A 26,084-nucleotide genomic window follows, 5' to 3' on the forward strand; every position below is an offset into this window, starting at 1 on the left:
GCACATGCGCACATAAAGTACCGTAACGTCCAACGTGCACCGTGCAATTACCGTGCTTCCAAGAGCGCATGCGCACACCAGGTATCGCAGTTCTCAATGGGCACCATGCGAGTACCGTATTTACAAATGCGCATGCGCGTCTCAACTACCGTAGATCCAAAAGAGCTCCGCGCCACGATACTGTAATTCCAAATGCGCATACAAGCAGAGCTACCATAACTACAAATGCGCATCACATCGCAAGTGCCGTAATTGCAAAGGTACCGTATTTCTCAACGCGGTGCGCATCATGACTACCGTTTCCAAACGCTCCTGCGCGCCATGACTACCGTATTTCCAAGGGTGTACGCGCCCATACCGTATCTCCCAGCGTTCATGCGCATCACAACTACCTTAATTCCAGTAGCACATAATACCAGAACTGAGATGTTTCTAAACGCGCATGCCCAAAAGTACCGTATTTCCCAACGGGCATCACAAGTACCGTAATCACAAATGCGCTACCGCAATCCAAACTGCGCATCACAACACAACTACCGTATTTCCTAATGAGCACACAACATCACCACCGCATTTCTAAGTGCGCATCAGAACATGACTACCGCAATTATAAATGCGCATCGTAAAACCACCGTATTTCCAAGTGCGCATGCGCATCACAGGGCGGCCGTAGTTACAGGGGTGCGCCGCAACCCCGTGATTTCTGTAATTCCCAGTGCGCACGCGCACTCCGCCCAAAAAAACCATCCTCCTACCCCTCCCATCATCCCCCGCGGGGGGCTCATCCCCGCCCCTCATTTGAATAAGGGCGTGGTCTCGCCGCAGGAAAGGGGCGTGTCCGCGGCTTGTCCCCGCCCCCCAGCGCTGCCCCCATTGGCCGCGCCGCCGTTGTCGCTGGTGACGGGGACGCGGCGGGGCCGCCGCGCTCAGAGCGCGCCGGGAGCGGCCGCGGCGGGCACGGAGCGAGGAGGGGCCGGGGGGGGCTCGGGGTCGGTCACGGGGGGGGCCATGGGAGCCCGAACCGGGGCCGGGGCCGGCGGCGGCGAGCGGTAGAGCCGCCGAGGATCATGGCGGAGAGGTGAGAAGCGGCATCGCGGCGGGGAAGGGGAGGGGGGATTTGGGGAAGGCGGGGGGGGGTGGGGGAGCTGCGCCTCCTGGTCCAGCCCCCCCCAAACCTGCTTTAGGGACCGCTTCTTGCATCCCCCTGCTCTCCGTATGGCGCTTATGGGGGTGCCCCCTGCTCTTTGAGGTGCCCTTGGGGGGTCTTTACCCTCCCCCACCACCACTCTGGGGGGTCTCAGCCCCTTTTTGGGAATGGGGGAGGTTCCCTCCTTCTCTGGCTCCGTTTTAGGGGCTTCACTTTGGTTGTGGGGGGGGCATTCCCACCTGCGCTGCATCCTGCATCCAGGTGTTGGTTTGGCTGGAGAATTCCAAACCCCCCTCCCAGATTTTGGTGCATGGAGGTGGGGGGGGCTGGATGCGCCCACCTGGTTCCCTGTGGCTGCAGGAAGGGGATGGAAAAAGGGGATGGAGCTCAGATGGAGCTCAACCCCACCCTGGATTTCGGGGAGAACTGGGAGAGGAGAGGGGGAATTGGATCCTCTCCTGTTCTCAGTGAAGAGGCTGGATCCCACCCTGCTCCCTTTGGAAAGGGTTGTGGAGGGGCTGGATCGCACCTGGTTACTCCTGGAGGGGCTGGATCCCACCCTGCTCCTCACAGGGGGTTTTATGGAGGGGCTGGATCCTATCCTGCTGCCCGTGGTTGGGGCTGGATCCCTGTTCCCTGGTTTATGGAGGGTCCGGATCCCATCCTGCTCCCTTATCGAGGGGTTAAATCCCACCCTGCTTCCCCTTTTGGGGGGATTGGAAGGGCTGGATCCCATCCTGCTCCCTATGGAGGAGTTAAATCCCACCCTGCTTCCCTTTTTGGGTGGATTTGGAAGGGCTGGATCCCATCCTGCTCCCTATGGAGGTGCTGGATCCCACCCTGCCCCTCCTGAAAGGGGTTTGGAAGGGCTAGATCCCATCCTGCTCCCTATGGAGGGGTTAAATCCCAACCTGCTTCCCTTTTTGGAGGGGTTTGGAAGGGCTGGATCCCACCCAGTGTCCTTAGGAAGGTGCTGGATCCCACCCAGTTCTCCTTGAGGGGTTTCATGGAGGTGCTGGATCCTATCGCGGTTCCCATGGAAAGGGTTTGGAAGGGCTGGATCGCATTCTGCTCCCCATGGAAGGGGTTTGGAAGGGCTGGATCGCATTCTGCTCCCCGTGGAAGGGGTTTGGAAGTGCTGGATCCCACCCTCCGCAGGATGGTGGTGGTGGTGGGGGGTTAAATCCCACCCTCCTTCCTCGGAGAGGTGATGGAAAAGCTGGATCCATCCCCATCCCGCTCCCCGCGGATGCTCCGCACGGGATCGGGTGGCGGGGAAGGAAGGTCGGTGATGCCCGGGATGGATCCCATGGGATGCAGGAGGTGTTTTCATGGAGGTGTAAGGTGTGGCAGGGCGAGGGGGGGGAGGGCAGCTCCCGGCGGGGAGGGGGGGCCCGGCGGGGCGTGGGAGTGGGTGTGGATGCGGGGATGCGCCGGGAAAGGGGAGCGGGCAGGGATGGAGCCGGGTGGGATGGAGAGGAGGAGGAGGAGGTGGGGGGGGGGCTGCAGCGGGATGCGCAGCGCCGGAATTTGGGGCGGGGATCTGAAGGACCAAATCCGCTGGTTTTGGAAAGGTGGAAGGGCAGAGTTGTTTGGGATTTATTTCATTCACGCGGACGACTGAGCTGCCGGTTCGGGATTTTTTTTTTTCCCACCCCCCCCTCTTCCCTGCGCCGTTTCCCCCCTTCCTTGCGTTCCCCTCCGGCTGAGAAAACTGCAGGATGGGAGTGGAGTTTATTTATTTATTTATTTATTTATTTATTTCCTCATCTATTTATTCCCTTATTTATTTATTCCCTCATTTATTTATTTCGTTGCTTGTCGAGCGATTCGTCGAGTTATTTATTTATGCTCTTATTTATTCCCACTTTAATCAACCCCTCGAGTGACCTCTACGGAGAAATCCGCAGCTGCTCCGCGGCTCCCGGAGCCTCACCTGGCACACGCAGCTGGGTGGGATTAAAAAGGAAAAAAAAAACAAACCCCATGTTTTGCATAGAAAATGGATGGATTCGGGATGTTTGGAGGGAGCTGTTGGGGTGCTGGGAGCAGCAGGTGGCTCGGACAGGGCTGGAATTGGGATGTGGCACTTCCCTCGGTGCCTCCGTGTCCATCCAGGGATCGGGACTGGTTGGGCTCCTTCCTTCCCCCATGGAATGTCTTTTCCCGGATGGATGCTCGTCCATCCCAAAATCAGTGATCCCAAAATGTGGGTTTGGCGCTGCCAGAGTGGAAACCCGATGGATTTGGTTGTAGGTGCGGATTAGTGCAGGAATGTGGGATCTTGGATTATTGGTGGGGTTTTGTGTGGGGTTTTGGAGTTCTCTGAGTGGATTCTGAGGGGGATTGAGGGTTGTATCACTTGGGATAGGTGGAGGAGGGAGAACTCGAATCATCCCCTTCCTCCAAAGGGGTTTTCGTGGAATATCCTGAATTACAGAGTCCTGGAATGGTTTGGGTTGGAAGAGGCCTTAAACCCCATCTAAACTTTCCATGATCCCAGATTTCTCCAAGCCCCATCCAACCTGGGCTGGAGTTGGAGTGTGGGATCTTGGGGTCGCTGACTGGGAGCAATTCTAGGCCTAAAAAAGGCTAAATTTGGGTGAATTTAACTCCAGAAATTGGAATTTTGTGTCACTGGTCATGGCACAACTCATCCCACCAGAACCAGGGATGGATTTTCAGGATAATCCCAACATTAATTCCATTGGGAAACAGTATTTCAGTGCTTTCTTTGGGAAGAAAGGCCTATGGGGAGGCCCTCATTTTCCAGGGAAGTCTTTGCTTTTCCCACCCAAATCTGCGGTTCCTGGATTTTTCCTGCTGCAAATCCAGACAATCCAAGGTCTGGGCTGTCTGTGAGCCAGATGTCCTTGGGCTGCTCTTTTCCAGAGGGGCTGGAGATGGGTTCAAAGGGATTTTTGGGAATGTCCTGCTGTGCCGTGGAATTGGCTGCTTGGAGTGGTGGGAGCAAAGAGGGGTCAGGGATTTATGGAATTGTTTAGGCTGGGAAAAGACCCTTAAAATCATGGAGTTCAACCCAGAAAGGCTGGAAGGAAAGGGAGGCTCCTGAAGGTTTTCCAAATCCTGACTCAGGTTGTTTCCTGATATCCATGAAAATTGGGCAGTTCTGTTTTATCCCAATTTTTGGGGATTTTTATTCATCAGTGCTGCTGTTTTGTTGGGACAAGGAGCTGCTTTTTATCCCGGATGCAACCCCAAGTGGTTTTTATGGATTGTCGAACCTTGGCAGAGTTTCCAGGTCTTTATTTCACTGGATCATCCCAAATGATCCACAATATTTTTTTTTTAAGAAAGTGCTTCATGGAATTCCAGGCTTCTGAAAAATACAGGAATGTTTTGTGTGTGTGATTAGTTGGACATCACACCTAGGAATGTGTGGAATCCATTCCATGAAAATCTTGTCCTGTGTGCCACCAAATCCCTTCTTCAGTGGGAAGTTGGAGAATCCGTTATGTATCCCATAGATCCTCGCTGTGGATAATCCTGATGTCCTCAGGGAAGGAATTTCCTCAACTTTGTGCTCCTTCAAAGCTTTTTTTTTCCCCTTTTCCCCTCCATTTCCCAGAAAATTTGATGAATCCACAGTTCTTTACCTGGATTTGATGGTGACCTACTTAGGCATTGATCCCAAAGTTCCAGGCTTTTGGGAACTCCTCAAACCATTCCCAGGAATCCGAAGCATTGCAGTGCCATCGTTCCTTTCCTGAGAAATTATGGATTTTGGAGTCCCACCTCTGGGAATCTGGGGACAGACACCACAAAAAACCCAACCAAATAATGACCCAAAAACCTTTTAAAAAAATCCCAAATCCAAACCACAAAATACAGCTGGGAATTCAGGCAGATTCCAGAGCCAAATTGGTGTCAAATCCCATAAAACCACACATTGCCTGATGGTGGAACCGAACTGTGGAGGGGCCTGGATTTAGGGGAGGCATCCCAAATCATCAGATCTGGGATTTTTGGGGCTGTGCTGTGGCTGCTGTCTCTGTTTTATGAAGTTTTCATTCAGGAATGTTTGCTCCAGGTGATAAACATCAATGGGAATTTCATTTTGATGATTAAAATTTGGTTAAGATGATTCCAAGTTGCTCCAGTGACCTCTTACTTAAAAAAAAAAAAAATCCTTAAAATATCATTCCTTGCTCTTCCTCCATCCTCTCCCTCCTGCATTTTTGCTCCAGTGATTATTTCCTTACATGCTCTAAATAACGCATTGAACCCCGACCTTTCCTCTTCCTCCTCTGGCTCTTCCCAAAAATAAACATTCCAGCTGGAATTTAGGCTTTTCCCCCCCCTCACTTTCCAACTCATCCAGGCTGGCTATTTTTACTTCCAGCCGCCAAGAACTGTTCGAGGGATAAATGTGCTCCAGGTGCTCAGGGGAAGAAGTGGAACACTCCAGACCTCCCAGTGCCCTTGAGAATTCATCATTATCCCTGAAATTGTTCCCAGGGATCCCCAAATCCCTTTTTTTTTTTTTCCTTTGGTTTTCCAGCTCCTGAAAGGATCACATTGTGCTGTCCCAATGGGAGGTGCCTCCTGTGTCAAATTCTTCATCCCTCGCTCTTTCCTTGACCTTCACAGATCCAGAGATTGGGTTCATTTCCTTCCTCCTGCTCCTGCCCCTTAAACATTCCCACATCTGGCTATGCCATCCTGATTTTTAGGGAACAAACCCACCAATCCTGGCTTTTCTGGGAGCTAGAAGTGTCACTCTGACTTTCAGGAAGCTGGATACCACGATCTCCACATTCCCAAGAGGAAAATAAATCTTATTTCCAGCTTTTTTTCAACTCTTTCCCAACAATAAATGGGAAGGAGTGGGAAGAGGCAGTGGAGTGACCCAGTGGGGTCATTCCAAGACCAGGAACCGCCACTCCCACTGGGAAAGATGTGGAAATTTCTGATTGTTGAGGAAGGTCTCATAAAACTTGGCACAAATGAGGCCTGAAATGGACTCTCAGGGGAAGAAGGTTTTGGTTTTTGGATTTTCCTGACAGTGGGATCCTGGGAGGTTTTGTTCCTGGCTGGAATGGGGATTGGGAGTTTAGGGTTCTGGGGTGGAGCAGAGCTTTTGGAATGGTTTGGGTGGGAAAGGACCTTTCCATGGGCTGGGACAGCTCCCAAGATCCCGGGGGGATCCAAGCCCTGTCCAGCTTGGCCTTGGACAATTCCAGGGATTCAGGGGCAGCCACAGCTTCTCTGGGTGTTCCATCCCAGCCCCTCACTACCCTTCCAGGACAGAGTTCCTTTCCAATATCCCATCTATCCCTGCTCTCTGGCAGTGGGAAGTCATTCCCTGTGTCCTGTCCCTCCACCCTTGTCCCAAGTCCCTCTCCAGCTTTTCTGGAGCTCCTTCAGGCACTGGAAACATCCCCAAAGTTTCCTTCCCTTCTCCAGATGAGCACCCCCCTCCTATTTTCCTCTTCCTGTTTTCCAGGGATTTAATCTCCTGGACCACAGCTGCCTTCACCCATGCTGTCCCTTTATTCTTTACCCTCAAAAACCAGGGAAAAATCCCTGGATTGAAGCACGGCTCCTTCCTTATGGCATTTTCCCTGTGGAAAATCCACATGCCCGATCCGTTTGTGCCAGGGCCGAATTCCGGTGGATCCTGGCCCTCCTCTTCCCGAGGTGCTGACATTTCCCTGCCTCGTTGCGTTTTTATTGATCTTCCCTCTCTGCTCCGTGCTGGAATGGAAACAAAAACGTTACTTTGGGAAGCGCCGCCACGGAATTACAGGGGTTTTTTTTTTAATTGATCTTCCTCGTGCGCTTCACAACCAGGACAGGTCATGGAAAAGCATGGAAGGGTGCAATTATGGGATGGAAATGGGGTGGTTTCCTGTCTGGAAGAGGAGGATGGACAGTGTGGGAATTTCGGTTGCTTTGGAATTTCCACCCACAGTCGGTCCGGGGACCGCTCCAGTCTTGGAATCATGGAATGGTTTGGGTTGGATGAGGATGTGAAGATCACCAATTCCATCCCTTTGCCATGGGAAGGGATAATTTCCACTATCCCAGGTTGCTCTAACCTGGCCTTGGACACTTCCAGGGATGGGGCAGGCACAGCTTCTCCAGGAATTCCATTCTAAGGCCTCACCATGCTCCCAGAGAGGATTTTCTTCCCAATATCCCACCTAACCCTGCCCCCTTTCCTCCATTCCTCATTACCCTGTCATTCCATGCCTTTTTCCAAAACGCTTTCCTAGCTTTTTTTGGGACCTCTTTGGACCCTAAATCCTTTCAAAGGCTCCAAATGAGCCTGACCTGGATTCTGAGTTCCAGGTGGGCTCGGAAGGGAAAATGCTGCTCCTTGAAGAGCCCACCTTCCTTCTTTTCTGTATTCCAGGGCTATTTTTGATATTTTTGGTGTCCATTTTTAAATTCCTCAAATTCAGGGATGCACCCCAAGCTGCCCCAAGAATGGACACAAAGATTTGTTGGATCTCTGAATGCATCCTCAATTATTTGAGGATGGGTTTGCTGGATCCATTTTTGAACCTGGACTTGGATTTCTGGATGCTTCCTAAGGTTCTTTGCTCCCTGTAATCCAAAGGGTGTGTCCATGGATCCATGTCCTCTCAAAGACAGGGAAAGGCTCCTTTCCCAGTTGGGCTGCTTGGAAAAAAAAAATAATGATCCCAGAACAAAAATCCTCAGCAAGATTTAATGTAGTTGGGAATATTTGGGAATAATTAGGAAAAGAGGAAAAATTCCTTTTGGAAGAAGAGGAATTGAGGCATTTGTGGTCACAAATCTCTGACCACTTCAGCGGGCTCTGGGTGAGGTGGGAGGGGATTTTCTTCCACTCTCCAGAAAAAATTGTGGGATTTAGGTCAGAGGTTGTTGGCTGAGGCTGCTGGACTTGGAATCGTCCACAGGGCAGGAATTCTTCTTAATCGTGGAGTCATGGAATGGGTTGGAAGGGGTTGGATTAAAAATCATCTCATTCCAACTCCTGCCATGGGCAGGGACACCTTCCCCTATCCCAGGTTGCTCCAAACCCTGTCCAGCCTGGCCTTGGACACTTCCAGGGATGGAGCAGCCATGGAATTCTCTGGGAATTCCATTCCAGCCCCTCACCTGTAACAAATTACAGCCCCTCACTGTAATAAATTCCTTCCTTAAATCCTGTCTAAATGGATCAGGAATCCTGCTGGGTTGGAGGTCTTGGATTGCAGATTCCTGTGGGGATGGTGCCAGGACAGGAGCGGCTTCCCTCGGGATTGGTGTGTCCCTAATTAATTGTGTCTGGATTAAATGGAGCAGTCGGGCAACACAAACACAGAAAAGCCTCTTTATTTTCCATTAATTCCACATTAAATTGATTTTTATTGCAACCTCTGCCTCACCCAAGGAGCACAGACCATTCCCTTCCCTATTCCCACCTTCCATGCCATTTCCTGAGATGCCATTGGACCTGTCAGAGCTGCCAGGAAGGAGAAAATTCCAGATGAATCCATCCTCTTAAGAGCATTTTTCTTTTCTCCCTTCTTCTCCTGCCTCTCTGACGTCTCCTGAATGTCACCTTGAGGAACCCATGTTTGTTCCATGCTGGGGATTTTCTGTTTGGAAGTGGGTACTGCTCCCCAGAAAAAAAACCTCCCACAGTGATTCAGAGAACACATTTTCTGGCTGGGAATTTTCTGTTTTAACAGGAAGTTCCTGAGGTGTTTGGTTTTGGTTTTTTTTTTATTGAGGAAAATCCTGTGTCCAGAACTCTCCAAACCCCAATGAATGAGTCTGGAATAATTCCCATTCTGTCACACTCCAGCTCACCTGAACAATTCCCCTTTTTTCCTTGGCTGGGAGGGGCACAGAAAGGGATTTTTATCAGGATGGAAGTGGGAATAAGATCAAAGAATGGGTTGGATTGGAAAAAATAATTCCCAACCCCTTTCCACAGACAGGGACACCTTCCACTATCCCAGGTTGCTCCAAGCCCCATCCAACCTGGCCTTGGACACTTCCAGGGATGGAGCAGCTACAGCTTCTCTGGGAATTCCATCCCAGCCCCTCACCACCTTCAACACAATGCTCAGAGCACATAATGAGGTTGGGAAAGTTTTTTTTTTGTGGGAAAACCCATGGGAATGACACAGGGAGGAAAACAGATCTTAATTTATCATCTCCAGAGTCTCACAAAAGTTTTTTGGTTTTTTTTTTGGAAGCTCCAAACGGGAAGTTAACGCAAACCCTTGGGAAAAGCCAAGCTGGGTGTGCAGGAGGAGCAGGTTTGGCAGCAGATCCCGATGCTTTTCCACATAGGGAAATCCCAATCCAGACTTTTAAGCCATAGGTCGGATTTGCTTCATTCCATGTGTTCCTCCTCAGGCATTGCCTCAGCCTTATCAGCTCGTTAAGTGCCTTATCAGCTCATTAAGTGCCTTATCAGCCCATGGTGGGGTCAGTGGCCTTTGGAATTCTGAGGTGCCTGTCCTTTGGGCAGTAGGGATCATAGAAAAATCGGGATATTCCTGGCATGAGCCAATGTCTTCCGTTTAGGCTTTTAACTGTGAAAAAAGGTGGCTTTTTGGGGGGGATGATTTTGTGGGAATACTTGGATTAGGGAAGTGATATTCCCACTGTGCTGAGGGACCTAAAATTCCGGGATGGGTTTTGGGGCCTTCATGACAAGAAGGACCTTGAGGGGCTGGAGCGTGTCCAGGGATGGGAATGGATTTGGGGAAAGGTCTGGAACAACAGGAGCAGCTGTGGGGGTCTAATCCTGAAAAAAAAAAAGAAGTTTTTAGTGATAAATAGGCTGATGTTAAGAGTTACTCCTCCTGTCAAATCCCACTGCAAAACTGGGCATTCTGATTCCATTCTTTATTCCCTTTCCCTCCAATGGAACATGGAAAAATCCTAAATTTTGGAAAACTGAGAGCCTAGGGCAGTGTATTGGGTATTTTAGTGCCATGAACAGTTTTCCTGTGGTTGGTTTTGTTCCGGAGAAACTGGAGAAGGAAATTTCAGAGGGTACAAATCTGCCCATGGAAGTGATTAGAGATTATGGGTGACTCACGGATCTCCCTCCACCCACATTCCCTGATCCAGGAGTCTTGTTGCTCTTTTCCTGAGTCATGTCAGATTTTCCTGGGTGGCAGAAATCATTTCACCTCCAGGAATGCGCTGAGGATATCTTGGAACTTCTTCCAATGCCTAAAGGGGCTCCAGGAGAGCCGAAGGAGGACTTGGGGTAAGGGATGGAGGGACAGGACACAGGGAATGGCTTCCCACTGGTTAGATGGGATACTGGGAAGGAATTCTTCGCTTTGAGGGGCTGGAATGGAATTCTTGGAGAAGCTGTGGCTGCCCCTGGATCCCTGAAAGTGTTGGACAGGGCTTGCAGCAACCTGGGATGGTGGAAGGTGGTTGGAACTGAATGGGCTTTGATCCAGTCCCTTCCAACCCAACCCATTCCATGATTTTGTTATTTTAAATGGAGGAACTTAGGGTTCCATGGAATTTTGGCTCAAGCAGGGTGGAAAGGCACAAATCTCCAAGGGGTCTACAAAAAACCTGGGAAACTTTCAAAAAACAGGGATTGGGAAGGAAAAGATAAAAAGGGGAATGAGGAATAAATTACTTGGGAGCTATGTGGGTAAAAAGTAGAAACATGGAATTGTCTAGGTTGGAAAGGAACTTTAAGGTTGAGCCCCAGCACATCCAAGACCACATCCACAGGGATTTTGGATCCCTGCTGGACAGCCCTTTCCAGGAGGAATTCTCCCAAAAATATCCTGCCTAAACCTCTCCTGGTGCCACTTGAGGCCACTTGCTTTTGTCCTATCCCTCATTCCCTTTGGGAGAAAATCCTGATCCTCACCCAGCTCCAACCTCAGAGCAGAAATATGGGGGGGGGGACCCAATAAGTGTGGAATTAATCCAAAGGGACAGAAACTCAGGAGAAGAAAACTGGATGTGAAGGAGGCTGAGGATGCTCCGGGCTACGCATGGAAGTTGCGTGCACAGAGAGGGACATGGAGGCCCTTTGATTGTGATCAGGAATGAAGTGCAGGCTCAGGAAAAAACAGGGAAGTTTGGAATGGTTATGAGGAAAAACAGGCAGCGCTTCAGTTCCTAAATCCTTATTTATGTGGAATGGGAAAATATTTCAGCAAAACTTAAATCCCCAGGGAATGAAGAGAGATATGGTGTCGCCTCCATGGGTTTTTTTAGGAATTGTTGTTCCTGGAAAGTCGTGGAATTAGGGAGGCCTTTGAGGTATTTGGGGTAGGAAGGGCAGGAATAAATGAGTTTATGTTGTTTGAAATTGTGGGCATTTGAGTGGACCAGACAGGCTTTTAAAGGAAGGGTCTTGTTTGGAGTTTCTGGAATAGTGGGTAATATTTTCTGTAGTTAGATAAATGTGTAAAAATCCTTTTCTTTTTGATCAGGAAAATTTACAGCAGGAATTGCTGGAGCAGGAACAGGAGAAACCTTGGAGCAAGAGTCAAATCTCCCCTGAAATATTTGGTGAATTGAGGTTTTGTACCTCTCACTTCACAGAAAAAAGAATTCCAGGGGAAAGCTCAGGATTGGGAGAGGTTCTGTCATTCATCCCAAACATCTAAGAGACAAGGAAACAGGCAGGATGTGATCTCGCAGAGATGATCTGAGGATTCCCCAGAACAGATTTTTTTAGGATCCTTCTCCATGAATGAACCTTTGACAAAATTTGCCTGGAAATGTTTTTTATCCCCTCTTTTCCCTGCAACATTACTGAAGGAATGGCAGCAGGAGCGATGGGAGTGGGAGCGCAGGAGAATGCAGGGGGCAAAAAAAAAAAGGACAAAAAGTGTAACTGTAGCAGGAGTTCCACACTTGGAGAATTTCCAAGTAGAACTTGGACACGAGGAAAACATTTTGGGAAAATGCTGATGGGATGTTGGAGCCGGCTGGGGTTTGGGATCTGCTCCCAGGGAACAAGGGATAGGACGAGAGGAAACTCAAGCCATTCCAGGGGAGGTTTAGGCTGGGCTTTGGGAAAATTCCTCCTGGAAAGGGCTTGGCACAGAGAGACTTGGGAATATTTTTGGCTTGGAATGATAACAAGGCCTTAATGCAGAATCCATTTGAGGCAGGAGATCAGAAGAAGTCCAGTTAAAAATCCAAGGACACAGAAATAGGAATCACAAAAGGTGTGGAATCTCTCCTTGTCTTTTCCTAAATCAGAGGGAGAAGCTCCAGTTGAGTTTCCAAACGCTTTAATCCACCAAAACATAGTTCCAAGGAATGCCTTTTTTCCCCTATTCCTTGACTTAAAAGGAAACAGTTCCAGCCTGCTCCATGTGTTGCACTTATTCCTTTCCCAGTTTTAGGTTTGCTTCCCCTTGACAAATTTCCTTTTATCCTTAAAAAAGGCCTTAAACTGCTCCAAAGGGCAAAAATATTCTGAGCAGATTTGGGTTTTTTCCCACATCCTGACTCAGGAGCTCTTCTGTCAGCTGGAGGAGGAGGAAGAATAATTGAAAATATTCAACCCTTCACGAGCAACGCTCCAAGAACATTTCTAATGCAGCTGGAATAAGATTTGGGTTTTAGAGCTCTCTCAGTATTGATTTGTTGCTTCAATTTGTTCGTTGAGCAAGGAGGGAGGAAAAGGTTTTATAAAAAGATTTCTGAGCACAGCCAGCAATGGCTGGACCATCACAGAGTTGCTTTGGCTGTTCATGGTTAATTTGATTTCTATTTAAAGCCAGCAGGGATTTATTTTGTCGCGTTTCAAAGGAGAAAAAGGGAGGAGTGGGTGGATCTCATCGGGACCCTGATTTAGGAGATGTCTCCTCCTTCCCCCCCTCAAATCGGAGCTTTTTCATCCTGAATTTCTGTCTCACCCTCGCCTGGGTGCAAGCGGCATTTGTCAGCCTGGAGAGAGTAAATTATAAACCTGCTAAAAAAACCCCAAAACAAACCCCAAATCTTGACATTTAAGGAATTTTCCTGCTCTCCTCATCATCTTCCCTCATTTTTAGCTGCACTTTTCAACCGTAGCTTCCAAGAGCACGGGTCATTGATTTTGAGATTGGCAGATGAGATTCCCTCTGGCTCCGACATCGCTCCGAGGAATCCGTGTCTGGACAGGCGGAATTGAGCCGGGTGGGCACTGTTGGGTGAAGAACCCAACGAAGGCGTTGCTTGGGGGTTGGAAATGCCCTCGGAACATGGCACTGTCTGGCAATTCCTCCCTGGAGATTTGTTGCCGAGGCAATTGAAAGAGGTTTTTTTCTCGTGGTTGGAGTTAAGGTCAGATTCCCAGGATCTGTCTCTGTGGGCTTGGAATGCTGCACCATCCAGGAATCTTTGCCTCAGTTTCTGAGCCAGGGATATTGGGTGGTTCTTGATGAGTTTCTGCTCAAATGTTTGGAGTTTAAGGTGTCTCAGTTAGGAAGGCCTTGAGGGTTGGAATTGATTTTCCTTTCTGTCAAAACATTGGATTGTGTTGGAACAGGCTGGGAGAGCTGGCAGTGTCCAACCTGGAGAAGCCAAGGATCCAGGGAGAGCTCAGGGCCCCTTTCCAGTGCCTAAAGGGGCTCCAGAAGAGCTGGAGAGGGACTTTGGACAAGGGATGGAGGGATAGGACACAGGGAATGGCTTCCCACTGCCACAGGGCAGGAAGAGATGGGATTTGGGAAGGAATTCTTCCCTGGGAAGGTGGTGAGACTTGGATGGAATTCCCAGAGAAACTGTGGCTGCCCCATCCCTGCAAGTGTTGAAGGGGGTCTTGGAGCAACCTGGGATAGTGGAAGTTGTCCAAGGCAGGGAGTTAGAACTGAATAATCTTGAAGGTCCTTTCCAACCCAAACCATTCCAGAATTTTGTCCTGCTGATGCCACTTTGGAAGGAGGATTCTGCTGGATAACGAGGTCAGCTCCCTCTCCAACACCTTGGAACTGACTGTAGACCTTCTCCATGGACACTCAGCGTGCTTGGAGAACTTCCCAAGTGGCTCAGACTTTGGGACAAACGACTTTTTGGATGGTTTGTGGTGGGAAATGTTCCTCCCAACCTCACTGGGATGAGTCGCCCACGTCGCCCGAAACCCATCCCCGCGCCAGACAGGCCGAGCAAGTTCCGGAGGCTCCAACAACGTCTCGTCCATGCCCAAACAACCACTGCCATCCCCCAAATGTTGGGATGAGTTCGTTTATCCCGGGAGGCAGCCGGCAGCCAGTGGTTCCTTCAAGTGTCTGGGGGATGATTTCCCTAATTTTCCAGCCGCTCCAGGGATTTAATCAGCCAGCAAATTGCAGGCCTGGCTGATTCCCGCCTTATCTCCCGGCCTTGCTGCTCAGGTTCAAGGGCCCTGCTTGGCTTTGTCGTTTCGGGACGAGCTCCCAAACTTCTTTGAGGGCGGGATTAAAGGCTTTGGGCACACAGGACCTGCTGGTTTGAGCAGCTTCTCCAGGAGAGCAAACTTTGTTTAACCGCAGGAAGCATTTTGGGTTCTTTGAATCTTTCCATGAGAAACCCCCCCGCGACTCAGCCACATCCAGCTCGAACCCCTGGGAGTCGTGTTAAATCCGCCAAATTCCCCTGTCATCCGTAAAAATTCCATGACGTAGCATCGCTTTAACCTGGTTACCTGCTTTTCCTGTGGTCTTTCAAAGGGATCCCTGCGTTTCCTCTGCCCTATTTTCCCTTGGCAGCTCCATCGCAAGGGTGACACAGATAAGAAGGGAAATTTTTTTGCTCTCCCACGGGGCCAGGAGCCTGATTTGCTCACGGAAGGCATCGCTGGGATAATCAAACCTTTCAGCTGCTTTGTTCCAGGTACCTATTATTGGAAAAGGAGGCTGCTGTGAATTGTCAGAGGGCTAGGAAGGCTGGAATTCAAAGGGAAACAGGTTGAGGAGGAGGATTTGGTCACCTCACCCTTTCGGAGAGGGTGTGGGAGTTGGGATTTGGGTCATTTGTTCTTCCTGCGTAATAAAAACAGATCCTAATTGCTACAAGTTCTTGTTATTATGTCAAAATTGCCATGGCAGGTACACCGTGCCCAACGTGGTCATTCTGAAAATGACAGTACAAAAAAAATCAATCGTTTTCCCGATAATAATTCCCTGTTTTTCCAGTCCACAGCTCCAGAACTTCCAAGATGTGGGTGATGGGTGGTCTGGATGAAACTCTTCCTGTTCTCTGGTGGTTTCTCTCCTGTTTTGTTCTCCAGAGTAGCGGAGTTTGGCCTCCTGGTCCAAGAAACCTTTGGAAATGGCTCTCTAGGGCATGATGAGATTTTGGGGGCTGTCTCGTGCAGGACTTGACAATCCTTGTGGAATAACTCAGGTTATTCCATGATTTTGAATCAGTGTCTTTGAGAATCTTTCTGTTATTCTCACGCTTTGTTTTGGGGTGCTAGGAGTTGGAAAAGCTTGGGAGTATGGGGAAGGAATAATTTTTACTCTTAAAATCAAATTATTGGCCTTTAAGCAGGGTGTAATTCCATTTTGGATGGAATGTGGGTGATGGAAATGGGCTCTGTGCTGTAGAGTAGCCCCAGCACTGTCAGAATTCCTGAAAATATTTGATTTTAAGGATCCTCTTCATGAACACCCAAGACCACCCAGACTTCTGTTCCAAAATATTTTTCCTTGGGAGAATTGAGTTCCCGGCACTTAAACCTCCCCAAACTGGTTTAAAACTCTGCTTTGAGCCCTAAAGACTGGGAAAATCCTCATTTAAATATTCCTTATGTAAAGTGGAGCTCCTGACTCGACTGGTGCCGCAGGTATTCCCTTGTTTTACAGCCTGATTATCCCACAACAGTTTCTCCTACGTTTTCAGCTCCTGTCTGCAGCTCCGACCGCAAATCCCAAAGTTTTGAGTCAGCTCCTCATCCCAGCTGCCTCTGGAGCGCTTCTCTCCCACACGCACCCAGCTCCTCTTCCCTTGGCTTTCCCACTTGCCAGCCCAGCAATCATTCCCTCCTCTGGTGGTGGTGGAAAAATAGGGATTAATCATCCTGACAGCTCTGTGATGACTTCCAGGGCACCTGATTTGAACGGGATAAGACAAAATCTTATTTATCATGTCTACCTTATCCAGTCACCTGCTCTTCTTCTTTTCCTTTGCTGTTTGTTTAAGTCAGACTTGGATCTGTTGGAGGAAATCCAGGAGATGCTCAAGGGGCTGGAGCCAGGCTGAGAGAGCTGGGAATGTCCAGCCTGGAGATGGGAAGGATCCAGAGCTCAGAGCCCCTCCCAGTGCCTGAAGGGGCTCCAGGAGAGCTGGAGAGGGACTTGGGATAAGGGATGGAGGGACAGGACGCAGGGAATGGCTTTAAACTGCCAGAGGGCAGGGATAGGTGGGATATTGGGAAGGAATTTCTGGTTGTGATGGTGGTGAGGCCTGGAATGGAATTCCAGGAGAATCTGTGGCCACCCTATCCCTAGAAGTGTCCAAGGCCAGGTTGGAGCAATCTGGGATAGTAGAAGGTGTCTCTACCCATGGCAGGGGGTGGGACTGGATGAACCTGAAGGTCCCTTCCCACCCAAACCCATTCCATATTTATTTGTGCTTCAGCAAGACATTAAAAATCCCAACCAATTATTCAGTTTTCAACTCCTCATCATTCTTGGGCTCCATCTCCCTAAAGACCTCATTTTGCCTTATTTTTGGGGGATTTTGGAAGGACTTTTTTCTTCTCCCCCTCTTTCCCCTTCCAAGGCCTTCAACCAGTGCATTCTACTCACACCTTGGTTCTTCTCCTGCCTGTGGAATACACGGCCACTAAACCAAGATTTTCCCAGCTATCCCAGACTTTTTAACAGGCCTGGAAGGTCTGAGAAATTTATTGAGAAACCTTGTGGGATTTACTGGAAAATTTGCCCCCTCCTGCCTTTATTTCTCACGTTTTCCTTCTGCTCCATTTCTCCTCACTCGGTTTTTTCACACCTTCCACATCCTCCTTCACGGCTCCGGCAAAAGCTCCTTCATGCCTGCGAGGAGAGACTCGGAATTCTGTCAGAAAGCTGCAGAAGCACAAAAATATTCCTTCTGGCTGCTTTTCACAGAGCTCCTGGAGTCTGGTGGAGCTGCAGGGATGTGCAAACTCCATCCACAAGTGTTTCATGGAGTTGCTTTTCATTTTTCTGTACCAGGACCTCTGTCCTGGGATCAACCTTTGTGTTTCCTCCTCCTCCCATCATTTTTTGGTCAATCTGTGTTGGAATTGTCTCGTTTCAGGTGCCTGAATGTCTCTCTTAGAATGATGGAGTCATTGGGATTGGGAAAGATGGACTCCTATGTTTGAGGAGTCCAACCATTCCTTCAGCACTGGCAAGGCCACCACTGACTGTGTCCCCAGGCACCACATCCACAGGGATATTAAATCCCTGCGGGATGGGGAATCCAGCTCCGTGCCAGGATTGGACAGCCTGAATATTCCCAATATCCAACCTAAACCTCCCCTGGCACAGCTTGAGGCCGTTTCCTCTCAATCTTGGTCCCTGGGAGCAGATCCCAACCCCCACCTGGTTCCAACATCCCGTCAGCATCTTCCCGACTGTTTTCCTCGTGCCCAAGCTCTGCCGTTCCCTTGGAATTTCTCCAACTGTCGAGCTCCTGCTACAGTCACACTTTTTTGCCTTTTTTTTTTCCCCCCCATTCTCCTGTCCTCCCACTCCCATCGCTCACGCTGCCATTCCTTCAATATCTTGCAGGGAAAAGATGTTTTCATACTCCGGGATCTTGTGGAGTCTTTGATGCTGGGATATGCAAATTTATTTGCATCTCCTTTGTGCTGCTGGTACCTTGCTGTGTCTTTCAGGTTCTGGATTGTTGATCCAGCTCTGCTGTATCCCGGTGAGAATTAACCCTCATGCTGGGAGACTACTGGTAGCTGTTAATCCACGGGAAAAAAGAAAAAAAAAAACCAAAACAACAACAACCTGCATTAATTCCTGGCAATTTTAGCGTGGAGGTTTTTGGCAGCTGTGAACAAGAGGCTGGAGGAAAAATTCAGGTGTGGGATGGAGGAAAAATGTGGGGAAAACAGAAGCTGTACCAAGGATATCCCGTGATCTTCCTTCTGCTGGAGCAAAATAGGTCCTGGTTTTGTCAGATTGGGAGGAAATGATAAAATCTTCCATTAGGCTTGGGTGGGAATCCTTGAGAAGAACTTGGGAGTTTCGTGGGTGGTTTGAGGCACTGTCCCTGCTGGATGAGGATTCCTCAAAGCAGGGATTGGAGAGTTCTGTCTCAGCTGCAATTCATGGAATCAAGGAATGGTTTGGGTTGGGAGGGACCTTAAAGATTCCATTATAACGCTTGGCTGAGTATCCATTTCCCCGGCTGTTGGGAAAGTGACTCCAATCCATGAATATCCATCCCTTTTTCCTCAAGGAAAAATACAACACAATCCTTCCAGGGAAGGACTTAAAATTTGAGAGGTGTTTTGAGGGAAGGAGAAGTCTGGAGCAGCCAGGTCATTCAGATCCTAGTATCCAAGATTTATTATGGATAAGGCATGTTTCCTTCCTATGGCGATGGGAATGCGATCCATGCTATGCAGCCAATGGACTGACTGGGAAGCCAAAATAAACAGCGTGGAGTAGGAGGAGGAATTCTGATATGGCAGGGAACAAAATCCAGTGTAGGTTGGTGTGGAGTTGATTCAAGCCTCATATAGGAGGAATTTAACCCAGAATTCTTGCACAGAATCTGACAATGAATTCCCTGTTTGCTTCTGGATTGTTGATGGGCAGCGTTGTCCTGCCCTGCCATGGTTTGGTCTGTGAGGTATTTTTGGAGTCTGTGGGAAAGGGTTGGGTGGGAAGGTGGGGAAGGGTCGGTCCAGCATGGAAGGTTGGGAATGATCATTCAGGAAGGTGAGGAAGGGTCTGGTGTGGAAGGTGAGGAATGATCTCGTGTGGAAAGTGAGGAATGGTCATTGTGGAAGGTGGGGAATGGTGCAGTGTGGAAGATGAGGAGAGTTCAGTGTGGGAAGGTGAGGAATGACTCAGTGAGGAAGAGTCTGGTGTGGAAGGTGAGGAGTAATCCAGTGAGGAAGGTGAGGAGTGGTCCAGTGAGGAAGGTGAGGGAGGGTTGGTCCAGTGTGGAAGGACTATGTGGAAGGTGAGAAAGGGTCTGGTGTGAAGGATGAGGCACAATCCCATGTGGAAGGTGAGGAAAAGTCTGATTTGAAAGGGGAAGAGGTCTGGTGTGTGACGTGAGGAGGAGTTCAATGGGGAAGGTGAGGAAGGGTTCAGTGGGGAAGAGGAGGAACAATCCCGTGTGGAAGGTGAAGAAGAGTCTGGTGTGGGAGACGAGGAAAGCTCCAGTGTGGAGGATGAGGAGTAATCCCATGTGGAAGGTGCAGAAGGACCTGGTGTGGAAGGTGAGGAAAACGCTGGTTTGAAAGGACAAAAAGAGTCTGGTGTGTGAGGTGAGAAAGGGTTCAATGAGTGAGGTCAGGAAAGGTTCAGTGGGGAAGGTAAGGAACAATCTCATGTGGAAGGTGGGGGTGGATTTTATGTGGAAGGTGAGGAACAATCCTGTGTGGAAGGTGAGGAAGGGCCTGCTGTAGAAGACAACCCAAAGAACAATTTGGGGTGGGCTAGAAGGGCCTCGTGCCTGTGATCACACAAATCACACAACCTCCTGGTGTTCCATGGCCCCCACAAGCCACGTGCGGTGCCCACTCTGTGCCAACCCTGAGCCAGACCTCCCCCAGTGCAGCCACAGCAAGATTTAAACTCAGAACCAAAACCTGGTTTTATTTTATCCTCCTGGTCCTCAGGTCCATCCTGAATCTCACAGTGGATGCTGAGGAGTGCTCTAGCTCCCGGCAATTAAACCCACTAACGATGGAATTGCTCGTTCAGTCCCTCGTGATTGCAGAGGGACGTTCCTGGCGCAGCCTCTTAACGAGCGCCTTCCAACACGGTTCTGCAGCAATGAAAGAAAAAAAAAAATTAAAAAATAAAATATGCATATTTAAAGGAGACAGATTGCTGCCTTCATCTGGCTCCCTGATTAGATGCCAGGGCGGCACCGTGCGACAGGAATTCCATTCTTTTCCTTCTCCACATTTCCCTTCGGTCTTTCTTTTCCCTCTTTCATGGAAATATTGTGGTGCTGGGTGATTTTTGATTCTCCGGAAAGATTCACTGCTGGGGGCAGGTCCCTCTTTACTGCCTGAACTTGTGAAAACCTTGAAGCCTCCAGCCCAAAGGTGACCTGCAGAGCTCTGCAGGATTTTTGGGAAGCAGGAACACGGCCGTGACAGTGCCGTTGGCTCTGGGAAAAGGCAGATTTAAAGCACAACTTGGGCTTATTTCGCCTTTCGTGCTGCTCTTCATAGAAATTTGAATTTTCAATGTAGTTTTCAAAGGTTTCCAAGCAACCGTGTGTGGTTGGCTTTGGCATGATCCCAGCATCCTTTCCTTTCCTTTGGGATGGTGCCAGCCAGGAAGCTTCCTGCTGGCTTGGAGTGGTGGGAGACGGCCACCAATGTCCTCTGCTCTGGGAACCCGCTGGCTGCTGCTGCCAGGCCATGGAGCTGGGGCACTCATTCCCTGGAATTGCAGATTCCAGGGGTTTGGGACCTTCTACTTGGGCAGAAGCCCCCTGACCTTGAAAATTACAAGAAATGGGATCCCACCGTTGTCCACTCAGCTGGTGTCCAGTTCTGGAGTGTCCAGTACTGGAGGGGTGTGGGGATGCTGGAACAAGTCCAGGGGAGGCCATGGAGCTGCTCCAAGGGCTGGAGCCCCTCTGTGCTAGAGCCAGGCTGGGAGAGCTGGGAATGTCCAGCCTGGAGAAGAGAAGGCTCCAGGGAAACCTCAGAGCCCCTTCCAGTGCCTAAAAGGGCTCCAGGAGAGCTGGAGAGGGACTTGGGATGAAGAATGGAGGGACAGGACACAGAGAATGGCTTCCCACTGCCAGAGGGCAGGGAGAGAGATGGGATATTGGGAAGGAATTAGTCCTTGGGAGCATGGTGAGGCCCTGGAATAGAATTCCCAGAGAATCTGTGGCTGCCCCTGGATCCCTGGAAGTGTTCAAGGCTAGTTTGGACAGGCAACAGTCTGGGATAGTGGAAGGTGTCCCTGCCCATGGCAGTGGGGAGGAAGGAGATCCATTTCAACCCAAACTATTCCACGATTCCATAGCAAAAGTGGATTTGCCTGGTGTCCACCGTGGTGTTTAATGCTGTAAAAATCATTTGCTCTACCACAGCCTTTTCTGTGATGCTCTGATTTTTTTTTTCCTGTTTGCTGCTGGGAATAAAATCCAATCCCATTTATTCCACTCCGTCTCCACAGCCCAAATCTTTGAGTGCTGATGTTTTAATCCCACAGTTTAACACGTTACTCCCTCTCTGTTTCCCCCCAACCTGTTGCAAATCCAACCTTAAGGAAAGAAGCTGGAGTACAAGACTCTTTCAGGACTGGAGAGCATATTTTTCTGTGTTGGTGCATTTGCTTTCCTGGCTCACCACCCTGAATAGTTTCTAAATTCATCTAAAAATCTTCATTTCTGTTTGCTTGACTTCTCTGAGAGGTGTCCATGTCCAGCTGGGAAATTGGGAAATGTTGTTGTTGTCCCACCTGGGAGCTGCAGGAATTCAGGCACCGATCACAAAGTCCTGTTGAGTAACACGGGATTTTGGAAGTGGAAAATATAATTTCAGTCCTCTCCTGGTTCTTGAGCAATCCTCCCAGGGAATAGCAAAACCTGAGAGGAGAGGAGGGCACGGAGCGTCCTGGTGTGCACAGGCCAAAGGAGGCCCAGGAAGAAACCCGGATAATTCCCTTGAAAGAGTCGTGCTCCTAAATCCTTATGGAATGGTTTGGGTTGGGACCCCAAAGTCCACCTGGTTCCATCCCCTGATTACCCCAACCCCTTCGTCTGGGCAACTTTTCTCCAGGAAGAAGAATTGCGTGGCCGTGGGGTTTGGTTTAGGCAGAGCCATCACTCCAGAGGCTTTTCCAGGGTGGAGGGACTTGGGTCCCCTCCTCGGAGTTGGATGCAGCCCCCCAGGAGTAACGGGATGCTGACAGTGAGATCCTGGAGGGAAGGGATGTGGCCAGTGGATTTGCTGCCTTTGTTTCCCTTGAGAAGTTTGATTTGACTGAAATCTTTGGAGGGACAGGACACAGGGAATGGTTTTAAATTAACAGAGGCAATTTGGAATATTGGGAAAAAATTCTTGGCTGTGAGGGTGGTGAATAGAATTCCCAGAGAGACTGTGGATGCCCCTGGATCCCTGGAAGTGTTCAAGGTCAGGTTGGACGGGGCTTGGAGTGCCCTGGAATGGTGGAGTGAGGCTGGAACAAGGTGATCTTGAAGGTCTTTTTCAGCCCAAAGCGTTCCATGATTCCATTTTAAATTGTAACAGCAACATTTCTATGAAGGCTCCTGTTCAACTTGGTGCTGTTTTGAAAGAATTTAATTTAATTCTAATTTAATTTTAATTTATAGGAATTCTACTTAATGGAGAGAGGAGAATCCAAGTGACGTCTCCTGTTGAGGGATGACGATGCCAGACTTCCTCTTATGACCTTCAAGGTCGTAAATTCCAGCTATTAGCAGCAGAGAGCCATCCTTTCAGCTGGAAAGGTCAGCACAGGGGTTTTAGGTGATATTTAAGGTGAGCAAACAGAGATTTGGTTGAAACCCAGGAGAAGAATCCTGGTCTGGGTTGCCTGAGCTTTTCCTGAACCTCCAGGATTCCAGGTGGCCCTGAAAGGAAGAAACTGTCCTGTTGTGGTGCTTTAATGGATTACTCAGAGATCATTAAAATCACTCAGCAGCAGCTTTAATCATCCCTCGCTTTTCCCTGCAGCCAGAGACACGGCAGATGTTTCCAAAAGTCTGATGGAGTGAAGGCTCCTGGCTGGCTCCTGGCGGATTGGGAATTTTTCTCCGTGCCTGGTGGATTTTGCACACACAGCTCTCGATGAGTTGTGATGCTTCGTTAGCTCTGGAGCAGCTAATGAGCAACCAGGATGAGCAAGTCATGGAATCATGGAATGGTTTGGTTTGGGAGGGATCTTAAGGATCATCCAGTCCCACCCCTCTGCAACGGGCAGGGACACCTTCCACTATCCCAGGTTGCTCCAAGCCCAGTCCAGTCTGGCTTTGGACATTCCCAGGGATAGGGCAGCCATGACTTTCCTTGGAATTCCATTCCAGCGCCTCATCACCCTCACAGGGTGGAATTCCTTCCCACTATCCCTTATTAAACCCACTCTCTGTCTGTTTAAAGGTCCCTTTTCTTGGCATTCCTAACCCATAGGTCCAGAAACTGCATCTGCATTTTCCAGGGATGGAAACAACTTCCCCCAACCTCCTTTTGATGAGGTCCAGGACCGAATTGAAACTTTAATTTTATTAAATGGAATTAGCAGAGTAAAGCCCTAATTAAGAAGGGTTTAACAATAATCTCTCGGAATGAGCAAAGTCGTGGTATCCTGCCTGTGGACTGGACCATGCTCCACTCCCTGGGTTTTTTTGGGAATGTTTTGTAATAGGGCTTTTGTAACACAGTTTTGTGGCTCTTTCTGACTAAGAATTTATTTACAAATCTGTCCCTCCCAAGGGATGACTGGGAAAAGGGGTCACGGGGCGTGGTGGAGTCACCATCCGTGGCCTTTTAACTTAACGCATCCTAAATATTTCATTTTGATTCTTTTGAGTTACCTTTTCTTCTGGTGCAGGTGAAGCAAATCGTGTTTTGCTGAACTAAAATTCCCACTTTTGCCCAGAATAATGGTCAGAGCATTTTAAAAAGTGGTGTGACAAGATATTATTGTTGTAGAGGGAACAGGCTCCCGGCGGGAAATCCATGAATGTCAACTTTAACATTTTCACTGTCCTTCCTACGCTTTCCCGGAATCCACCAGGCAAGTGGGTTTTCCTGCCCTGTCAACCTTTAGGGATGAATATTCCTTTTATTACTCCTCCTTTCTCTCCCTGTGATGTACGAGCCATGGGATGATGTCACGGGAGCCAAAATATGGCTGGGGAACAAATAAATGTTGTGAGGACTGGGACAGAGGTGGGTGTTTTCCCCAGAAGGCTCAAAGCAGTGGAAAAATGCCAGCACCCTCCCTTCCTGGGATTGAGGCTGCTCTTGTGGGGTTGGGAATTCTGGGAGAACTCAGCCTCTTTTGGGGTTGGGAATTCCAGAGGAGCTCAATTTCTTGTGGAGTTGGGAATTCCAGAGGAGCTCAATTTCTTGTGAGGTTGGGAATTCTGGAAGAACTCTGATCCCCCTTTTCTTTGGGATGAGCCCCCAGCTCCCTCAGATGGTCCTTGGAAATCCCTTCCCAGCCAAGGAAAGAAGTCAAGAAGTGCCTCCACCTCTTCCTTATCCTTTGTCCCCTTTCCCTGTCCATCCCACAAAGGATGGAGATTCCCCTTTGCCCCATTTTCCATGGATACATAGGAATATCTTCCATTGTCTTTTAGCTGCAAGAACCCCGATTAATTCCAGTTGGGATTTGAGCTTTTTCCCATTTTCTCCCTGACCAGCCTCTCACCATCCTCATCCTGATTTTCTGACCTCCTTCCAGAGGCCACAAACTCCCTGTTTTCCATTAATTCTAAGCTGGAAATATTCCAGCAGGAATATTCCCTAAAATCCAACCTAAACCTTCCCTGGCACAGTTTGAGACTGTTTCCTCTCATCCTGTCCCTTGTTTCCTGGGACCACATCCCAACCTGCACCTGGATTCATCCTGGGATCTTTTTGATCCAGTTTTTCCCCAGGATGAACATCTCCAGCTCCATCAGTCTCTCCTGGTTCTCCAGACTCTTCCCAGCTCCATTCCCATCTCTGGACACGCTCCATCCCTCCAGGTTGCTCTTCCAACATGATTGACATATTCCCAATTAGCATCCAGTTCTTTTTTTTAGGCCAAATCCTCCCCCATAATTCCAATCCAACATTTTGGATGGAAGTTCTGGTGAGCAGGAAGCGTTAATCCATGAGATCTCCATGGACACATTGTCCTAGGTGTGCAGGAATGGGAAAGAGACAAAAAAAATAAAAATTCTTTTTCTAAAAGGACAAACATGAATCACTTTGTGCTTCTCTGTGAGTAATCCTGCAAATCCGCGACACCCGGCAGGAATTCTGCCACATCCCACCCGATCCGTGCTTCCATGGAGTAGCATCTCCCAGCTGGGTGAACCGGAGTTGACGATAAAATTTAGAACAAGTGGTAAAAGTCCTCGTGGGCTTTCTAAAAATATAGCGCCCTCTTGTCATTGGGATCACAGCTTTCCCGAGGAGCCAACGGGAACGTTTTTTCCCTGAGGAAAGCGGGATTTGTCACACACAAGCTGTCGTGGCTTCTGCTGGCTTGGGAGGAGCCCTTGGGAATTTGTGGTCCCAAATATGAGGAGAAGTGGGTGGCTTTTGAGGGTTGGTGTTTGGAGCTGGGGCATCTTTGAGGGCTTTTCCAACCCAAATTATTCTGAGGAAGATGGGGCAGGATGCAGGGAATGATTTCATAGCTTCAGAGATGGGAAGTTGGGAGGGAATTCCACCCTGTGAGGCCGTGGAATGGAATTCCCAGAGAAGCTCTGGATTCCCCATCCCTTGAAGTGTTCAAAGCCAGGTTGGACGGGGCTTGGAGCAACCTGAGATAGTGGAAGGTGACCCCGGTGGAATTCCAACCACAATTCCATGACTTTATTGTTGATTCCATGCTTCCCATGTCTCCAGTTGTAAAAGCAAAACTCTCCTGATTTGTGGAAACTTTATTTTCATCCCTGGTGACTCCTGGTGACAATATTCGGAATTTTGTGGAATTGCTATGGGTAAAACTTGGATCTCAGCACTGGGAAACATCACCCACATCCCCTTCTCTCAGCCCTTTTCCATTGGAATTCAACCTTGGAAAATCATTATTTAAAAGCAAAACCTGCCCTAAGGAAGAGATTTTTCTGGGCT

The 26,084-nt window shown here is 49.1% G+C and overlaps 2 protein-coding genes across 4 annotated transcripts in view; one reads left to right on the forward strand and one right to left on the reverse strand.

The window, feature by feature from the left end:
* The window catches only part of LOC116996264 (feather keratin B-4-like), a 93,901-nt gene extending 93,324 nt beyond the window's left edge, over positions 1–577 (reverse strand). For all 3 annotated transcript variants that reach the window (XM_033059648.1, XM_033059639.1, XM_033059630.1), the window contains exon 1: positions 265–577. In XM_033059648.1, coding sequence (XP_032915539.1) covers positions 265–291 — 27 coding nt within the window. In that variant the 5' untranslated portion in view covers positions 292–577. The remainder of the gene's footprint in view (positions 1–264) is intronic.
* A 436-nt stretch (positions 578–1,013) lies between these two features.
* ARHGAP39 (Rho GTPase activating protein 39) overlaps positions 1,014–26,084 on the forward strand; it is a 96,409-nt gene continuing 71,338 nt past the window's right edge. Inside the window, exon 1 of the mRNA XM_033064801.1 lies at positions 1,014–1,078. Coding sequence (XP_032920692.1) covers positions 1,068–1,078 — 11 coding nt within the window. The 5' untranslated portion in view covers positions 1,014–1,067. The remainder of the gene's footprint in view (positions 1,079–26,084) is intronic.

The sequence above is a fragment of the Catharus ustulatus genome, chromosome 1 (assembly GCF_009819885.2).
Source record: "Catharus ustulatus isolate bCatUst1 chromosome 1, bCatUst1.pri.v2, whole genome shotgun sequence".
Taxonomy (NCBI): Eukaryota; Metazoa; Chordata; class Aves; order Passeriformes; family Turdidae; genus Catharus; species Catharus ustulatus.